Below are 20,523 nucleotides of genomic sequence, written 5' to 3'. Positions count from 1 at the left end.
ATTTTTTCTTGTGATATTGTATTTTAGGAAATCACGGATCAACGGTTGTTCCAGAAAACAGCTAAACTATGCAGGTTATTTGCTAATTTGCTTGTGCATTACTCTAAGGTGAGTCTTGTCTCTGGTGTGTTCTGAATAGTTAACACCACCAGCATCATGTGTTTGACAGTGCCCAATCAACATAGTGTTAGGTGATTGGAATATAATTTCACCAAGGAAGTACATTGTTCCCTCAATGTTGTATTAGTTTATCTTTTCTTTACTGTTTTTATTGATTTTAAAAATAATGATTTTTCAGCATTTACTCATTTTCAAGTTCACATGCTTCATATGTTACCAGGAATATAATGTTTCTTGTTGGTTTGGAGATCTTTAATTTGTAGAAACATATCAGTTTTCGAAGCAGATGCTAAGCATCCCACTGCTAGAGTCCATTATGTGCATTATGTGATACAGAAGCTTCATATGGCAGAGTTAGGTTTTCACTCAAGTGTAGTATAAGTTTGCAACACCGTTCCATGGTTTTTCCTCCTAAAACAAGTGAAGTTAAATGTACTTTGGTTTGACTAATAAGGATAATTGGATTATATTTTAAAAACATAAATAAAGAATGCAACTGTTACTTTCTATAGGCATGTTTTCATTTTTATCATGTGTTCCTAGGTACAGACATAGTCTGATATTTAGGAATTCAGACAGAATCCTGTGATGGACAACTAAGATTACAAGTAAGTATCTTTTCTTGACTAGCAAAATTTGATCGTTACAACACTATGAAAGTATGTTCTATGCATGAAGAGGATGACTACAAAACTCCCATGTTTCAGCTACTTAAAAGGAGGACAGTTGTAGCTGTGGAGAATCTGAAGATCCTTATGGCTACTACCCCCTTGAGGAGGCCGATGATAACTGGTATGAGGAATTGGCGGATATCACTGGTCTGGACATCTCATCAGACACTGGTGTGGCCTTGCCTCCTTTCATGGCTATAGAGGAGGCGGCCTCTTTTGCTATGGTGGTGAGGAGGGCGGCTGAGGTCCTGGACAGCAGTCAAGATTAATGATTTGGAAGGTGTTTCAGTCACAAGTCACCCCCTCAGGATCCATTCTCCCTTTTATGTTTCAAGACATTATTATTAGCGTTTATAGAAAAACATAACGCAGCACTCAGTACAACACTATGCAGATGTTTCAAGGCAATACTGAGGGAGTTAAATCGAAACTCTATGGCTCATACATGGTCTCAGGCAATGCTAGCACAGAAGGCCTAAAATGGCATGCAGAACACCATTACGTAATGCAGTCAATTATATCGTTAGCAAAGGGCAGTGTCAAACGTAAAAATCTCTAATACTGATATCTTAGAGTTCCAATTGTCTAGTGACAGGGGCGAAGTCTCTAAGACACAAGGCCTTGTGTCAGCGTTTTAGGTCTCCTTCCCTATTAAGCTTGCCTTAACTGCATTACAATGACATTGTTGTACCTATTAGCTATACATCATGAATCAAAGAAAAAAGAAGAACCAACCACTAGGGAGGGGGGAGGAAAGGAAGAGGATAGAGGCGGAGGGTGAGTTGATGCGACGGGGGGACGGTATGATGCCCTACTACTAATTCCGAGACATGTCGCATTACTGGAGCGTGCAGTTCCAGCTATGCCAGATACCATCTCTGGCAGCATGTGGAACAGGGCTAAACCGGCAACAATGGTGTATGCGTCGGGAGACAGAGTGCTTAAGTCGTGGAGAGTGTATGAGGGCGGTGTACAGTGCAGTCAGTCAGTGGGGTTCCAAAAGCCCTCTGGGTCAATGGGGTGGACCGCATCGTCAAAAAGCTGGGGTGCTCGGAGTCTTGGTGGCTGTAATCTAACGTTTTCCAGTCGCCCCAAATTATCTACCAATGGTTTCCACAGTTTCGTGAATTTGATGTCCCTAAGGTGGAGGCGTGCTGTGAGCAACTCCATCGCCACTGTGTGCCATAAGTGGGTGAACCACACATTTATGGAAGGTGTTTATGCTTTCTTCCAGTAGAGAGCAACCATCTGTTTTGCAGCACCCAGCATATGGAGACTGAGATGCCGATCACGGCGAGTCATAGCTCGCAGGTTCACCGGCCTAAGGCCCAGAATGATTGTGAGCGGATCTTCAGACAGTGGGTATCCAAACACCCGTTTAATATGGCTGAGGACTTCTTTCCAGTAGGCAGTCAGAAGAGGGCACGTCCACCAAATGTGTATAAAATCCCTCAGTGCTTAAGTGCAGCGCCAACATAGTGGGGACGCATTAGGGAACATTTTTTGAAGTTGAGTGGGAGTTTAGTACCATTGGGTCATTACCTTGTATGCAGATTCTTGCTGGGGGATGCTATGGAAAGTTTTGGGAATATCGTGCCAGAGACGCGCCCACTGAGAAGGGGCAATGTCGGCATCAGAAAGTGACTGCCACCGCTGCTGATATGGGTGAGGGTCCGAACGCTGTGAGTGCTGGAGAACTTGGTATATGCAAGAGATTAGCCCCTTAGAGGTGCAGAAGGTACGTACCAGCCGCTCGAAAGGTGTGAAAGGTCGCGTGGTGGCCTGCGCTAAAGAGGAGCCCTGTAGCCAGTGACAGAACTGGATATATTGAAATCTATCCTTCTCTGTTAGACGAAATTCTTGCTTGCATTGAGCAAAGGTTTTGAGGTCTTCCCCCTTAAATAAGTTGCGTATCATTCTACAATCCTTGTCTGTTCAGTTTGCAAAATAGGGTGGGCGACACGCGGGGGGAAACTGCGGGTAGCGAGCAATGGGAGTATGCGGGAACGGGAAGGAGGTAAGGCCCCTGCAGACTGCCACTTTGTCCCAGATCTTGAGTACTGTTTTAGTAGGAACTGCTATGTAGGCGCTATGATGGCGCACCTCACGAGGTAACCAAGCGTGGTCCCAAAGAGGGCGACGGGTGACCGCCCGATCCATGTGGAACCACACCTTCTCACTCCCCACGTTCCCCATTACCGAATAAAGCGAAGATGGGACACCCAATAGTATTCTATCCAGTTAGGGCAGGCAAGCCCACCCTTGTCTCGCGGGAGCATTAAAATTTTACTAGAGAATCGCGTTCTCTTGCCGCCCCATATGAATGCGGTCAATTCACGTTGTAACCCCAGAATTTGGTGTTCTGGGATGGGCGTTGGCAAAGTTTGAAATAGGTAAAGAATCTTCGGTAAGATGGACATTTTTACTATGTTGAGGCGGCCTAACTAAGAAAGTGGCAAAGCTTTCCATGCTCGCTGGTCGGTGATGACTGAGACCAAGATATCTTACAGAGCTGGTCGCCCACTGGTAGGGGACGAGGGCCTGCAGGGTCGCAATCTCCTCGGCCGGGATCGTGAGATTAAGGGCCCATGATTTCGTGTGATTGATTTTAAGCGATGAGGCTTGCTCGAAAGTCTGGGGCAGGGTATGTACCACTGGAAGCGAATGCAATGGATCAGATAAAGTGAGAAGTAGATCGTCAGCAAAGAGGGCAATCTATGTTCGATGCCCCCGAGGGCAATACCACGAATATCAGAGGACCGGCATATCATGGCGAGTGCCTCCACTATAAGGGCGAACAATAGAGGTGATGGGGCAGCCCTGCCTAGTACCTCTGCGGATGGAGATATACTGCGTAAGCTGACAGTTTACCTGTACTCTGGTGAGCGGCGACATGTAAGGAACCATAATGCGCGCTATCATCTGTGGACCCAAACCCACTTTCTGCAGAACGGCATGTAGAAATACCCAGTCCACCCGATCAAGCGCTTTTTCAGCGTCCAGCAAGAGCAGGCAGGCCGGTTCCCTCCAGTGCCAAGGTTTGCCAACAAGGTGCGCTACTCTGCACACATTGTCCGCCCCCCTGGCGTTGTTGGATAAACCCCACCTGGTCAGGTTCAATGAGATTAGAGAAGTGTGGGCTAAGTCGCTTGGCAAGGATTTTGGTGTATAATTTGAGATCTGTGTTTAACAGGGCAATGGGGTGGAAGGAAGAGCATAGTGTGGGATCTTTTCCAGGATTCGGGATGAGGGCAATTTCTGCCATCGCCATGTCCGGGGATGGCCTGACGGAATCCGTGAAGGAGTTAAAGAGGCGTAAGAGATATGGTTGCAGTTGTGGCAGGAAAGTGCGATAGAACGAGACTGGGAGCCCATCAGGGCCTGGTGTTTTGCCTAAAGGAAGTTCTTTTAGGGCACTAGTTAATTCTTCTAGAGTGATAGGTTCTTCTAAGTGCTTGGAATGATACTCAGTGTTGTGGTTCCGCCCACTCAGCCCATGCACCGCAGGAACGAAGTGAAGTATGCACCAATCCCCTCTTCCTGCCCATATGACACCTCACAGACACACAACTATAAGGATGCCAATGAACCTGAAAAGAGGGTGGTATTAAGGTGACACCAAGTCTTCCACCCTTGTTGTAGATAAAAAAGACACTGCTCCCGTCTCCTCGCCTCCGCACCTAGGTACACAGACAGAAGGGAATACAATTCACCAAAAGCATAACAGTCAAGGTAATCCCTAACCCCCAATAACAATAAGCATGTCCTGCTACCACAATCACCACAGCCAGCTTACCTATAAACAATGCAGGTTTTGCCTCAATGAGACACAGGACAGCAGCTGATATCGAGTCCAAGTCAACTTCAGGGACTCAGTAGAAAAGACTTGAAATATTGTATTGTGTCACCCATTCAGAAGACGGTAACATAAGGGGAAAAAGGAAAAGATGCCCGTAAAATCCGGAGCACACCAGAAAAAACCCCTTTATTAGTGGTTTTATTAAGGGCAACGAACTAACCCCAGCCAGGGTAAAGGAAAAAATAATCGGCACTCGCGGAATGACCCGAAAAAGGGTCACTTCCGCATAAGGAGATGGTGCATTACAAAATAAAGGACACGTCCCGAAGCCCCGCGATGACTCGTGTATCCTCCGGATTCACCACAAGCACAACAACCCACTCCCGTATTACGGAGGTCGTTAGGAGCCCCTAACTTAAATGACCACCGGCAACGAGTGCCGAAAAACCGGCTGGGAAGAAGGAACAAGGGACAAGGGAAAACTACCTAACTAAGAGGGGCAAAAAGCAAGAAGGGAAGGGAAGACAAAACGGGACTGAAAAGAGGGGCAAAGTACTCCGAGGGGAGTCACTGAATCAAGTCCTCACGAGCCCGTGAGGATAAATTGACAAACAGCCAAGGAGTAAGCAAAAAATCTGCACACAACAGCCAGGAACCAGGAACCTTCACAGGAAGCAATAACTAGCAGGGAAGTAAAGGTAGGACAGGCTTTTAACCACTTCCTATACGATCATGTGATGGCAGGCCATGAACACTAAAAAAGGACTACCCCTGCCCTCGCATCCTAACAGTACCCCCCCCCCCCGATGACCCTCCCCACAGGGCGGGGTTTAGCGGGATGCCTTCTGTGAAACATACGGACCAAGCGTGGTGCATGCACCCCCGCGGCTGGCTCCCAAGTCCTGTCCTCCGGGGCATATCCCTTCCAATCAACCAGATAATATAGGTGACCCCTCCTGCGCCTTGAGTCTAAGATAGCCTGCACCTCAAACTCAACCTCCCCATCGATGACCAAAGGTGGGGGCGGAGGCAACACCCGTGCCGAGGGTACATATGGCTTCAATAATGACGTATGAAATACAGGATGGATCCTATAGTCCTGGGGTAACTGAAGCTTCATGGCTACTGGATTAACCACCTGTAGAACTGGAAAAGGGCCCACAAACCTGGGTTGCAATTTACGAGAACCCTGCATCCTCAAATTACGAGAGGCCAACCACACCATATCACCCACCTTATACAGTGGGGCTGAGGCCCGATGTCCATCAGCCTGCCTCTTCATCTCCGCCTTGGCTTCCAACAACCTCACTCGTGCCAAATCCCAAATGTCACTCAACTTCTTACACACATCATCAATGGCCGGCACATGCCCAGTGGGTTGAATGGCTATAGCCCTAGGATGATACCCCAAGGAGCAATAGAAGGGTGTCATACCCAACGCGGAGTGCAAGCTGTTATTATATGCAAACTCCGCAATGGGCAAAGCAGTCAGCCAATCGCAAGACAAAGATGACACCAGACACCTCAAATATTGCTCCATGGTCTGATTGGTGCGCTCGGTTTGGCCATCCGACTGAGGATGATACGCCTAAGACATCCGTATCTCAGTCTTCAGCACCAAACAGAGCTCAGTCCAAAAATGAGACACAAACTGAGCCCCCCTATCAGAGATAATTACCGACGGCAAGCCATGTATCCTCACTATCGCAGACATGAACACCAACGCCATTTCCTTGGCTGTAGGGATCTTGGGTAATGGAACGAATTGTGCCATTTTAGTGAATAGATCAACCACCACCATTATGGCGGTACATCCGCTCACCGAGGGTAATTCGGTCACAAAATCCATGCTGATGGTATGCCAAGGGGAAGGAGGGACGTCTAAGGGCTGCAAAAGACCCGAGGGCTTACAATGTGATGGTTTGTTAATGGCACAAATAGGACAAGCTGTCACATGGTTCTGGATATCCTTCGCCATTGACTCCCACCAAAACCATCTCATGCACAATTCCCTTGTTTTCCCTATTCCTGGATGTGCCACCAATGCAGAGGAATGGCACCATTCCAACACCTCTTCCCTCAAGACGGGTGGGATAAATAACCTACCCTCATGATATAACAGTCCATCCTGAATGGTGACCTGGGGCAATGACCACCACGGATCCATATCCATCTGACCCAATCGCTCCTTTACCAGTTCAGGGAAATCGCCAGATGTTACGGCCCCAATGATCCTTCGACCATTGGCCTGACGTCACCCAAGGAACTCACCTCCCCGGGACCGACATGAATCCGGGATAGGGCGTCAGACTTGATCTGCTGTGCAGCGGGTCTATAAGTAATGACAAAGTCATATTCATTCAAAAATAGAACCCACCGCATCTGACGAGGTGTTAAAGCCCTAGCAGATCTAAAAAACTCCAAATTTTTATGGTTGGTGTAAATGGTGATAACATGTCGTGCACCCCATAAATAGTGACGCCATTCTTCGAAAGCCAACTTCACCGCTAATAATTCCCTCTCCGCCACCGTATAATTACGTTCTGCTGGTAACAACGTTTTGGAAAAGAAGGCGATGGGGTGCATATGGCCAGTGTCTTCATCTCGTTGAGACAACACCCCACCCACCGCGCACATGGATGCGTCTGTCTCAACAAAGAACGGCAGGGCAGAATCAGGGTGCACCAACACAGGTGCCGTTGTAAAATGTTCGAGCAACAGTTGGAAAGCCTCCTGAGCCTCAACAGACCATACAAAAGGAACCCCCTTTCGCAATAAACGGGTCATTGGAGCCACCACCTCGGAAAAGTGGGATATAAACCGCCGGTAGAAGTTGGCAAAACCCAAGAGTACCTGGATTTGCTTCACAGTAGACGGTATGGGCCAGGATACAATTGCCTGGATCTTTTTAGGGTCCATTCGAACTCCTGCCGCCGAGATAATAAACCCCAAAAACTCCACCTCAGGGGTGCTGAACTGACACTTCTCCAATTTTGCATACAGATGGTTTTCCTGCAATTTTACTTGTGTCACATGATCTTGATGTTCAGCACCCGTTTCCGAGTAAATGAGAATGTCATCCAGATAGACAATGACAGTTCTATCCAAATATTCCCTTAGGACCTCATTAATAAAGAACTGGAATGCCGCCGGCGCATTGCATAAACCGAACGGCATTACACAATATTCGAACAGTCCCTGTTTGGTCTTAAAAGCAGTCTTCCACTCATCCCCGGGTCGAACCCGTATCAGATGGTAAGCGCCCCGCAAATCCAACTTGGTAAATACCGTGGCTTTGCGAAGCTGGTCCAATAACACAGGGATGAGTGGAAGAGGGTACTTGTTCTTTACTGTTGCTTTATTCAAGACCCTATAGTCTACACAGGCCCTCAAGGACCCCTCCTTCTTCGGAATAAAGAAGATCGCCGATGACACAGGCTAGGTGGAAGGATGGATATAACCCAATCGTAACATCTCCTCAATGTACTCCTTGAGATGCTCCTCCTCCGGTTCCGCCAAGGCATATATACGGCTACAAGGCAGCGGAACACCCGGCACCAGATCGATCTTACAATCAAATGACCGATGCGGGGGAAGACCCTGAGCACATCCCTTGTCAAAGACCGCCTTAAACTCCGAATACTGTAAAGAAACAGAGCTCACTTCAGTCGCCGCACAAGACAAAGGATAGATCCGCTCCCTGGCCTCCAAATAACAATGCTTCAAGCAATGAGCGGAATCCAACGTTACCAACCGCTGCACCCAATCGATCTTCGGATTGTGTTCTTGCAGCCAAGGGACCCCTACTACCAAACCAAAAGAAGGCGCATCGATCAAATCAAAGACCACTGCTTCCGAATGCCCGTTCTCGCACAACAGCCGTAAAGGAACAGTTTCTGGCTGTTCCTTAAGATGACATGAGATCCTTAGTTTGTCAGCCAACGATATATCAATAAAATTACCGGTTGCACCTGAGTCCAACAAGACCGATACTGGGACCCGTTCAGACACAGAAAGCAAAAGATGGGCATTAATGATGAAATGCCTTGGCGCCCGATCTACCACTCCCAACACATCATACGGTCTCCTTCGTTCCTTCTGGTGGCAATTGCGTCCCTCTACTTGAACAAAAGCTACCTTCTTGCCATACCCCATACCCGACGGTTTCACAGGACATTCCCTGGCAAAATGGCCTCCCTGTCCACAGTACAGACACAGGTTTAATTCCCTTCTCCTCTTCTTCTCTTCCGGAGTCAAAGGCCCACCCATCCCTCCTATCTCCATAGGTTCGGGCGCTGTTTTGCTATCCCCCACTGGTTTTGCCTCTGGCTTCACATAACCTCCCGTGTGACCTGAAAACGACTACGTTCCCCGCGTCTCTCTGCCAAGCGATGGTTCAGTTTGACTACCAGATCAATGAACGCTGCGCAGTCCCCAGGTGGATCCACCACCTGTGACACCACATCCTTAAGTTCCTCACAAAGACCTTGGTAAAACAGGGAAGTCCTTTTGTCTGCTGGCCAATGAGTCTCAGATACCAACCGATTGAATAACGCTATGTATGACAACAGGTCCTGTCTGCCCTGCCGTAACTTCGAGTTCTGCGTCACTCGCCTGCATAAAAGCATGCTTAGCAAACAAGCCCAGCATCAACTCTTTGAATGCCGCGTAATCATACAATACTCGATCGTCGCTATCAATCAAGGGAATAGACCACTGAGCAGCGGTGCCAGACAAATATGAGATGGTAAAAGCAACTTTAGCCGAATCATCCGGAAAGGCACCAGGTTTGCACATAAAGTGCAGCTGGCACTGATTCATAAAAGTGGCATATTTCTCACTATCCCCAGAGAACCTTTCAGGGGGCGCCAAGGGCACCGCAACAGGGGTATTAACCGTAACTGCGAGGGGAACTCCACCTCCCGCAACACCCGAACCTGACCCACCACTATACTGGAAAGTCGCTGGCTGGATAACCATTGCTTGACCCCTTTGATGCAGCTGATCCCTAGCCCTCACGGCTACCAACTCTTGCTTCAGACCCATATTCTCTTGTCGTAAATCCTGCACCTGAGCCTGCAAGGCTGTCAAAGCCCCCATAACATCCTGTAGGGTGGGCACACCCGTACCCCCACCCGAGGGATTCCCTGATTCATCATTCATCTTCGTCCGGGCAGTGCGTAACCACCTGGGCTAGTTATTCTGTTGTGGTTCCGCCCACTCAGCCCATGCACCGCAGGAACGAAGTGAAGTATGCACCAATCCCCTCTTCCTGCCCATATGACACCTCAAAGACACACAACTATAAGGATGCCAATGAACCTGAAAAGAGGGTGGTATTAAGGTGACACCAAGTCGTCCACCCTTGTTGTAGATTAAAAAGACACTGCTCCCGTCTCCTCGCCTCCGCACCTAGGTACACAGACAGAAGGGAATACAATTCACCAAAAGCATAACAGTCAAGGTAATCCCTAACCCCCAATAACAATAAGCATGTCCTGCCACCACAATCACCACAGCCAGCTTACCTATAAACAATGCAGGTTTTGCCTCGATGAGACACAGGACAGCAGCTGATATCGAGTCCAAGTCAACTTCAGGGACTCAGTAGAAAAGACTTGAAATATTGTATTGTGTCACCCATTCAGAAGACGGTAACATAAGGGGAAAAAGGAAAAGATGCCAGTAAAATCTGGAGCACACCAGAAAAAAAACCTTTATTAGTGGTTTTATTAAGGGCAACGAACTAACCCCAGCCAGGAAAAAGGAAAAAATAATCGGCTCTCGGCACTCGCGGAATGACCCGAAAAAGGGTCACTTCCGCATAAGGAGATGGTGCGGTACAAAATAGAGGACACGTCACGAAGCCGAAGCCCCGCGATGACTCGTGTATCCTCCGGATTCACCGCAAGCACAACAACCCACTCCCGTATTACGGAGGTCGTTAGGAGCCCCTAACTTAAATGACCACCGGCAACGAGTGCCGAAAAATCGGCTGGGAAGAAGGAACAAGGGACAAGGGAAAACTACCTAACTAAGAGGGGCAAAAAGCAAGAAGGGAAGGGAAGACAAAACGGGACTGAAAAGAGGGGCAAAGTACTCCGAGGGGAGTCACTGAATCAAGTCCTCACGAGCCCGTGAGGATAAATTGACAAACAGCCAAGGAGTAAGCAAAAAATCTGCACACAACAGCCAGGAACCTTCACAGGAAGCAATAACTAGCAGGGAAGTAAAGGTAGGACAGGCTTTTAACCACTTCCTATACGATCATGTGATGGCAGGCCATGAACACTAAAAAAGGACTACCCCTGCCCTCGCATCCTAACACTCAGGGGATCCCAATCGCAAGCGTCAAGGGTGGCCGATATTAGGTCAGGTGCGGGCGGATCACTAGAATAGAGAGACGCATAATAGTCGTGGAACGTTTGAAGTTTAGCCGATTCTGTGGTGGCCCATGATCCGTCTCCCAACTTTAATTTCGCAATGTGAGCTTTAGCCGCCCATGTTCTCAAGCGACATGCTAGGACAGTACCTACCCTGTCCCCACCGTCACAGTAGCGCTGTCGCAACTCAAGTACAGCGTGTTCGGCCTTGTTTGTTCTATGCGCACAAAGCTGGCCTCTGAGGACAGCTAAGCGCCTCTTGTGGATCACCAAAGGACGCTCCTGATCTAAATTCCCAAGTGTCTTAATTTTGCGCATGAGTTTAGTCTCGTACAGCCTGGCCTCCCGCGACCTGGCAATGGCGAAGGATGTAAGGGCGCCACGAATCGTAGCTTTGAATGCATCCCATAAGACAGGAAGAGGTGTTTCCGGGAGGTCGTTAGTTTCGAAATAGAATCAGATAGTAGCTTAGAGTTCTTCCCTATCCACTGGGTCTCTAAAAATGTGGGGTGGAAACCGCCATCTAGTAGGCCGCTTAGGGTGGGAGAAGCGCTTGTGAAGAAGTAACTCTACCTGCGCGTGGTCAGAGATCGATATGTCTGAAACAGCTGCCGAAAGGGTGTCTTTAATCAAAGTATGGGACACGAAAAGAAAATCAATGCGAGAATAGGAGCGGTGTGCGTGGGAGTAGTAGGTGTAATCCCGAAGCTCGGGGGAGTGATAGCGCCAGGCATCAACAAGGTTTAAAGCGGTGAGGGATTTTTTCGTTGCTGCCGACATAGCTCTCACCCCACGAAAGGCACCCTGTTGGACTTGGCCCTTCTGGCAGGTTCACCCCTGAACTTTTTGCCTTTTAATGTTACATCATTATAGTGATTTCTGGTCTTTGCGCACTTTAGCACTGTGGCGCAGTGTAAAGTGCGTACGCTCTGAGTGCGTGTGTGAGATTGGCCTGCCCTCCCATAGGAATGCATGGGAAATATGTGTGTCCATGGTAATCCCTGATGCGTGGGGGTGGTGATGGACGGAGCATCTGAACGAATCAAACACTCACACCCAGTCAACAGATCTGGATTTAATCCATCACCATTCTTTAGCCCACTCTGCCACCCCAGTTCACACATGGCCATATGCAAATCAGTCTGACCCTGTGCCTCATGGGAACAGTCCAGCCCAAACTGCCAAGCCATGCCTTCCCTGGACCGGAATCAAGCTTCCTAGGACCGGTTTCTGGCATTCCAGCTGTCTTCAGCCAGGCTTGCTTGAATCCAGTGGCAAAGTGAGCAAGGGACTCGACGTCTGAGCATACCCTGCCAACTTATGGTGAACAAAGCGGTACAAAAGGGGGTGGTGATGGACGGAGCATCTGAACCAATCAAACACTCACACCCAGTCAACAGATCTGGGTTTAATCCATCACCATTCTTTAGCCCACTCTGCCACCCCAGTTCAGACATGGCCATATGCAAATCAGTGTGACCTTGTGCCTCATGGGAACAGTCCTGGGGTGCACCTGGGACCTGAATAGGGCTGGGCTTTCCCTCCACAATGCTGGCTCTGCCCCCTGTGGTGCGACTGATCTCCCTAGCCTGGCCAGTGAATGGGCAGAGGGGCTGAGCACAACAGAGTGCTCCAAAACCAGCTGCGTTTGGTTTTCCCCCAACCTGCACCCTAGAGACAAAGGGATCCTGTGTATAAAAAGAGGCTGTGACCTCATGTTAAATGTTCTTGTTTCCTGACTAGAATCTGCCAGGGGCGTGCTGCTGCTGGGGCCCAGGGGAAGGCTTGCCTCCCTGGGCCCTGCCCAGCCCCTGGATGCCTTCAAGATCTTGTTTCTCTGGGACCCCTCTGCCTTGTCTGGGAGACTGGAGGACTCCCCTTTGCTGAGGAGCTGGTTGCTCCCTTTCTTTGCCCCAGGACCTTGCTGCCTCTTTTAGTGTCCTAGGAGCGCTGTGCTTGTCCTGGTATTTTTTGACCCTTTAGGAGGGAATCCCCTGATGAGGGATTCCCCCCGTGATCCTGCCTGGCGGGTGCCCACCCCGCTAATTGATATATTTTGCTGGCAGGAGCCTACCCTGCATTCTGCCCGCATTTGTATTTGTAAATTTGGGTGCCTACCCCGATTATGGGCGCAGTTATATTTTTCTTTAAGGGTGCCACCCCTTTTTATAGGCGCCTTAACGGGTGCCCACCCCGTTGCTACTTCTATTTTAAACCTCGAGGGTGCCTACCCCTCTCTGTGCCCCGAAAATCACCGCCGCGGCCCTCGCGCTGCACACAGGAAGTCAGGCACCGTAGTGCCTGACGCGGGGCGGGACTTCCGGCTTTGGAGGAAAGTCCCACCCGCAGCCGTGCTCTGATTGGGGGAGCGCGGGCAGGAGGAAGGCCCGCGAAAGAGAAGCCGCCGAGACTCGCAGGCTCCACTCTGAGCCCCGGTCCCGAGATGGGGGACCGGGTAAACAAAGGCGCTACCGCCGCCGATTGAGGACTTCTGCCTCCGCCCCTCCCCCCCAGCCAGTGAGTCAGCCAGGGAGTCCGGGTGGGGAGAGGCAGAGAGGGAGCGGTCCCGCCAGGAGAGTGGGCTGCTCCAGAGTGGCACTAAGTCCCTTCAGATTGTTTGAGCGGGCCGCTCCACAGCCGCCCCTCTTTTGTTTCAAGGGCCCTGTGGGGGTCCTGCGGTCCCGGGGGCCCGTGCCCCCCCCTTCCCTAACCATGGCGCTCCAACGCGGGGAGCATTTGCTGTATTTGGAGCCCACGAGGCTCCAAGGGGCATTGTTGTGTTTAGAGCCCCCGGAGGCTTGATTCTTAGAGTCCCCATGAGGGACTTGGGACACGTTATGTTCAGAGCCTAGATGGCTCCAACCTGTGCCACCATATGTTTGTTCTAGAGCCTGGAAGGCTCCCATGAGGCGCAGTTTTGCTCCAGGGCCAGAGGGCTCCAGCACTTGGCTCAATTTTTGTCCTGAGGGGCTAGTGAGAGCCCCTGTCGCAATTTGCTTTCCAGTTGCCCAGCAAGTAGTGGTCAGCTGCTCTGTTTAGGTTTTCTTTCTAGGGGACCTGTGTTGGTGAACTCAGGAGTGGACCGCGCTCTTTCGCCCCTATCTTGGCCTTCCCCAGCTGCGCAGCACTTAGTGCCAGCTGCAGCTTTTAGGCCCTGCTCTTATCCTCAGCTGCCCAGCAAGTATTGGGCAGCTGCTACGTATAGGATTTTGCGCAGTGGCGCAACCTGGACCTCAATGTGATTTATGCGCTAAATGTGATTTATGTACTAAATGTTATTTATGTACTAAATGTGATTTATGTGCTAATGCTTTGGGTGGTAATAAATGTACTGCGTGTAGTATGTTTTGCGCACCCTGTGTTGATACCTCTAGATATGGTTTATGCATAGGAGGTTGTTTTACCTGCTTAGGTTTATGTTATGGCAGCTGTACTTCCCTGTGTGATTTACACCCCTAGTGTAAGGTTTTACTTAGGTGGTGAGGGTCTAATGTTGTTGTAAAGCTTTTATTCGACATTTTGTCATAAAGCCAACACATTTAAAAATTCATTCATATACATGATTTTTAAAAGCAAGTAACATCTTTAAAAAAATAACAGAGAAAGAACAATATGTGCATAAGTCAAGTCCCAGACAACATCACGAAATATTTGCAATTTGTAAGGGGATACATTGCTTTTTCATAATTTATAATTTAACATACAGATATGATATTCTTCCAGTTTAGAATTAATTACAAGACCGAGTATTAAAAGAAGCTATATACATGATATAAATAGATAAAATGCCAGTAGTTAAAAGAGTTAATATACTATATTTTTAGTCCGTATTTCTTCCTAATCAAGCAGACACTATGGAGGTACCTACTGACTCCAAAGGTTATCAACTGGGAAGTTGAGGATCTGAATAACCTTTCAGCCTCTTTAAACGATCTTATGCCCAAATTTTTACAGAGAGGTTTAATCCATTTCATGCGTTGCATTTTATAAAGTGGACAAAAGAAAAGGATATGGGCCTCATCTTCTTTTTGTTTCAATTCACACAACTTGCAATATGAGTCATTCCCCTTGGAGTTTCCCCACTGGCAGATGTTTGCGTTTATCTGTAAAACCCCATATCTATATTGAAGATATACAGTTTTGGCCAAGGGTGGTTCAACTTCATCCATAAATTGTTCGAATATGGGGGTGTCCTTGAATTGCAAAAACTTGTGTGTTAATGAGCCAGTGACACGTTCATATACTTTACTAGTCATGTAGTACCAATAAGCGATTTTTACCTGTTCTTTACAGTTGGTTTGCAAAGTAGTTGGGTTTTTCCAGAAGTGTGAAAGACCAATTTGTGTGAGCCAAATGGATATATGTCTTAGCCACTTGATTGAATTAAATGTGTCCAATTCCCTAATTTCCAATAAACCAGCTCTATAGTCAGCGAGTTCCGGGGTAGACCATAGTCTTACCCAATAGAGTAATGGCCTCAACCAACATAAGAGATCTGTACGTTTTATGTTGATATCTAGATAAACAGGCACCAAAGGCATTCTTAATGGTAGTCTTAATAGGCGCCTAAAGAACGCGTTCTCATCAATATCAAATATCTTATTTGAGTAAGGCCCCCAAATCTCAGCCCCATATAGGGCTGCAGATTGTGCTTTTGCTTTAAACACTTCAATCGCAGGTGTTATAGCTTTTGAAGTACTCCCTCCATGAATTTTTAGAATGGGGAGAGAGTTGTGTTTGAGTGTCAGCCTACTTTTTTCTAATTGTTTTGTCCAGGATATTTTACTGTCAAGCCTGATACCAAGATAGTCGAAAAATTCCACATACTCTAGTTTAGTATTATTTAAGGCCAAATTCTTCTTAAAAGTTTTTGGGGGATTAATGGCCATGTACTTAGTTTTGAGTGAGTTAATTTCTAACCCCTTTAGCACACAATAACTATTGAATTGATTTATTAAATTTTGTAATCCTTTGGGTGTTTGTGATATTAAAATGGTGTCATCCGCAAATAACAATGCTGTGATTGCCTCATTGCATAATTTCGGGTAATCGTGGTTACATTGTGCCAGATAGGGGGGGATATCGTTTACAAATAAAGAGAAAAGGGTCGGGGCCAGCACACACCCTTGTCGTACCCCCCTTTTTACTGGAATAGCTTGAGTAAGTTCACCATTTCTTCCCCACCTTACTTTTGCGAAATTATCAGTGTGGAGTTTTATGAGGTTGGACAGCAATTCAACCGGGACGCCCATTTTCCTTAAGGTGTCCCATAATAGGGAACGGGGGACAAGATCAAACGCTGAGCGTAAATCCATAAATGCTACATATAGGCTACATTTCTTAATTTGAACGTATTTCCAACAAATACACATGAACCTGTACACTTGGTCCACAGTACTTGTCTTAATTCTGAACCCTGCTTGATATTTTGAAAGGATTTTGGATTCCTCTATCCAATCTAAAAGTCGGTTTAAAATGTGCCTGGCAAATTTTTTTTGTAAAATATCAATTAAACTAATCGGTCTGTAATTACCTGGATTATAGCGGTCCCCTTTTTTGTAAATGGTAACTATTTCCGCCCCCTTCCATGTTTCAGGGATCGGAGTTCCCAGCAGAATAGAGTTACACAAGAAATTTATATAGGGGCACCATACTTCAATGTTATGAGTGAATAAGTCCCCAGGTAATTTGTCTGGGCCTGGGGCTTTGCCCGCCTTAATTGCCTTTATTGCATACAGTGTCTCTTCAATACTAAATTTGAGAGAGCTGTTACACGGGGGAAGAGATCCTAGATTATTTTGGTCTGGGGACACCCCTGCCAGATCGTATAGTTTAACAAAGTGATCATACCAAGTTTTTTCATCCAGAAAAAAATCCCTGTTGGAGCTACCCGTTTTATTGTTTTTTGTTATCAAGCTCCAAAAGGTACTTTGATCGTGCTTCCTAGCAGCATTTAGAAGATCTTCCCAGATCGAATCATCCCATTCCTTTTTAGCGCTAGAAAGGAGTCTTTTATAATAGTCTCTACACTCTCTTACCCTTACCTGGTCTTTAGATTTCACGGCATTAATTAAATTACTTTTGGCTAGACGACACTGCTTATTGTACCACGGTGTCTCTAGTTCCAATTGCCTTCTTGTGTTGCCTTTCTCATTACAACATGTTTTACTCAGGAGGGGAGTTAATGACTCTACTAAATGATAGTGCATTTTAAGGACTTCGTGAGAACCCAAGCTCAAGTTGTCATATAAGGGGATAATATCTGAAAAGGTATTATAAATACCCACAAGTGTATCTTTTTTTGCTAATATATGTGGCCACTTTATAGCTCTTCTGTTGTTAGATACCTCAACCTCTCCCACCTCCCTGATAGATTCTGTTTCACCATCAGATATTAAGAATGGATAAGAAAGTAACCCCAGTTGTAAAGGAAAATGGTCACTTTCTGGTCTATTCACGACCTTAAAGGCTAACAACAGATGCCACAAGTTGGTTGTGATCAGCATAAAATCAATCAATGATTTATAGGTCCCCTTACTATACGTATAGTTTGCTGGTTTATCTGGATCTAGCCGACCATTACATGCCCTTAAATCGTTAGATACAGTCAATTCGAAGATCTGCATAGCTGCCACTGAGCTTTTAGCTGATTTTAAGCTATCTAGTGTAGGAATGTCATGAACCCTGTCTTCGTTTTCCAGTAAATTTTCAAGCCCCAGTACAGGCTCGAATTGGCAGTTAAAATCCCCACCTATGATTATTTTGGAGTTTGCCTCTAGGTTGCACAAATACAAACTTAGTTGTTCTACAACCATTGATTCCTTATTTTGGGGGTTTGGTCTGTTATAAATATTTATCAAGTAAACATCCCCCATGTCCTTCGTGGTCATCTTTACTCCAAGCAAATCATTAGAAGCAAGGTGCAAGGGTGAAACAACAACATTCAGGGATATTCTTATCCAGATCAATAAACCCCCTGAGGGTCTACCTCTTGCAGATGCAATTGCCCCACAATGAAATGCTTTATAACCAAGTCTATGAACCGTGTTGATTGCCCATGTTTCCTGTAAGAGTATGATATCATGCTCCTCTAGGAATGAACTCCAGTTCCTGTCACGAAGGTTTCTTGCCAATCCTGCAATATTCCATGACAGAATTTTTGTATCTGGTTTTAATTTGCATTGTGCTGAGTCACTGGGGGGGTGTTGCATACATTTATTCTTTCCCCCTCATTTGGTCCATCCAGAAACTCACCACCGGATACCAATTCTTGAGGCTCATTATATACCATTAATGACGTATTTTGGTCCTGTACAATACAAATATCCGTTAAATCCCTCACTTGATTTTCTCTAAGAGTACTAGCAGACAGTATTTCAGTCCGTATAGTTTTGGGTGGATCAGTTGCAGGGGGCGTTTCACAGGTTCTTGAGCTTATTCTTACACATGGATCCTTTACGTGGTCACTAAGCACGGGGGAGAGAGTTCCACAGTTTTCACACACTCCTACTTGTCATTGACCCCACCATGACCAATTTTTATCCACATCCATGTTCAGTGGGTACATTCTACTAGCAGGAGTCGGGGGATCAAGAAACGAGTATCTGTTGTTCATCAACCCTGACCAAGGTAGATCTCTATTGTCATGTATACGTTGCTTTGGGTAGAAATAACTAAGGTCACAAGTTCCGATTCCTAGTTGACCTCTCCGTTGATTTTGGCTGTACACAAGGTGTGCTACTGAAGGATCTTTAAAATTAACCAATATGCAGTCCCCTGTTATATCTTTTGGTCTAGTGCCCAACCAGCTGACTCTTCGAACTTGTATGACCTGGCAGTTGGCAGTGTGTGGCAGAGGTCTGTTTTCCCTCAGCCAATACAAGGTCTTGTTTTTCAGTTCAACGTAGGACTCCCTTTTGTTGGGTTTTAGAGGAGGGACGCCAGTAAGCACTACGACGTACGGTTGGCACCCTGGTGGAAGGTCTGCGTTTGGAGCTTTTTTGGGCACTAATTTGCCTATATTACAATCAATTGCTGGGTCATTGTTGTTAGGACCATTATTGATTGTACGAGCTGAGGTGCCTATCCCGTCAACAGGCTTTAATGGCGCCAAGGTTTGAGAAGTGGTTGTGATAGTTACCAATTTTCCTTTGCGTGGCGCAGGTTTTGGGGGAACAACCAATTGTGTACCTCCATTGATTGGTTGCGTCTTGGAGGGTTCTACTTGTGATCCTCTCAGTACGGCATTGACCCTATTCTGATGTGTCGCCTTATCTTTGCTAGGTGGTCGAGTTTGTTGCAATGGTTTAGGAACTACTGGACTGGGTTCTCCCCTTATGGTGTCTGCTCCAATCTTAGAGTGAAGTTTTACCAGTGATTTTAAGGCAAAAAAGTTGTCCAATGAGGTTTGCTCAAATTTATCCAAGCGTTCCGAAAGCCCTTTCAGTCTTTCGGTTACTGGTAGTAACAAAGTTGTCATGAGCAGTTGAATTTGTTCAATCAAAGAATTAGCTACTGGTGGATCTTTTGGGCAATTTACCAGTTCAGTGTCCTGCGCTGAACGGACTAAGACATTTACAAGATCACCCTCTTGTTTCTCGCTTACTTCTATCCCAGTAATCATAGACTCCGGCTCTGGGGATTTACAGTTGACACCCCCGTTCATATAGTTCCTTCGTATTCTCTTAAGGGCCTTCAGTCTATAGGCTTTTCGTGGAGTGACCAATCTCTTCCTTTTTCCTGCAGCACGATTTGCCTTTGGCGGGGGGGATAGTGGAACTTGTCCAGCAGGAACTTCATGTATCAATATTACGGGCAAAGTCGATTGGTCAATTACTGGAGTGACTGATTGATTTGTTATACTAGCTTCATCTAAGAATCTGCTTGTTGTCGCCGAGTCAGGAATAATTTCAAGAAGACCGCTATCTATCCTCGGGTCGATCACACAAGGCTGCATATGGCTAGGAGTTACAGAAATTAAAGGTTCTGTCAGGATAGTATTTGTTGGAGATTTGGCCTGTACCAGTGATCCTAGGGAAGAGCGCTTATTTACTAAGTATTCCCGTGATAATCTACGTTCTGCTAGAATGATTTCCTTCTCAACAACAGAAACGGCGCGAGTTATGAAGTTGTCCATGGTGCCTATCATAGAATTTCCCCCTCGCTTTGAGCATCTGCCAGAGCGAGTAGCCATTGGAGAGTAGGCAGACATATGGAACTTACAAAACAGTAATTAGTGCTGTAAACCCAGTGACACAAAAAATTGAATTACCAGAGATTTTTAGGGGGGTGGCCCGTCCCGACCCCTGCTGGCCCCGGACGGCCACAGACGGCCCGCCCTTTGCCCGGGCTTCGCCCGGCGTCCCGCTTGCGTCCCGCTAGGCGGGCCCGTGCCTGATTATGTAGGTGAAGGGCGGAGGTGGGCGGGGCACGCAGGGGGGCGCTGACCGGATGTTACGTGGTCAAGCAGGGACTCCTGGGATAGTGAGTCCCTGCCGCGCTACTCCCCTACAGCCTCTCTCAGCCCCGCAGGTGTTTAGCACAACAGCAA

At 47.1% G+C, this 20,523-nt stretch overlaps 1 protein-coding gene across 7 annotated transcripts in view; it reads left to right on the top strand.

Annotated features, from left to right (window-relative positions):
• The window catches only part of FIRRM (FIGNL1 interacting regulator of recombination and mitosis), a 3,243,174-nt gene that overhangs the window by 1,254,712 nt on the left and 1,967,939 nt on the right, over positions 1-20,523 (top strand). For 5 of the 7 annotated variants that reach the window (XM_078686707.1, XM_078686725.1, XM_078686699.1 and 2 more), the window contains one exon: positions 28-108. The exons of the other annotated variants lie outside the window; for them this stretch is intronic. In XM_078686707.1, the coding sequence (XP_078542833.1) occupies positions 28-108 (81 nt within the window). The remainder of the gene's footprint in view (positions 1-27; positions 109-20,523) is intronic. 7 annotated transcript variants of the gene reach the window in all.

The sequence above is a fragment of the Lissotriton helveticus genome, chromosome 1_1 (genome assembly GCF_964261635.1).
Source record: "Lissotriton helveticus chromosome 1_1, aLisHel1.1, whole genome shotgun sequence".
In the NCBI taxonomy this organism is placed as follows: domain Eukaryota; kingdom Metazoa; phylum Chordata; class Amphibia; order Caudata; family Salamandridae; genus Lissotriton; species Lissotriton helveticus.
Note: the sequence above shows the minus strand (reverse complement) of the source record. Positions and strands in the feature narration are given on the sequence as shown.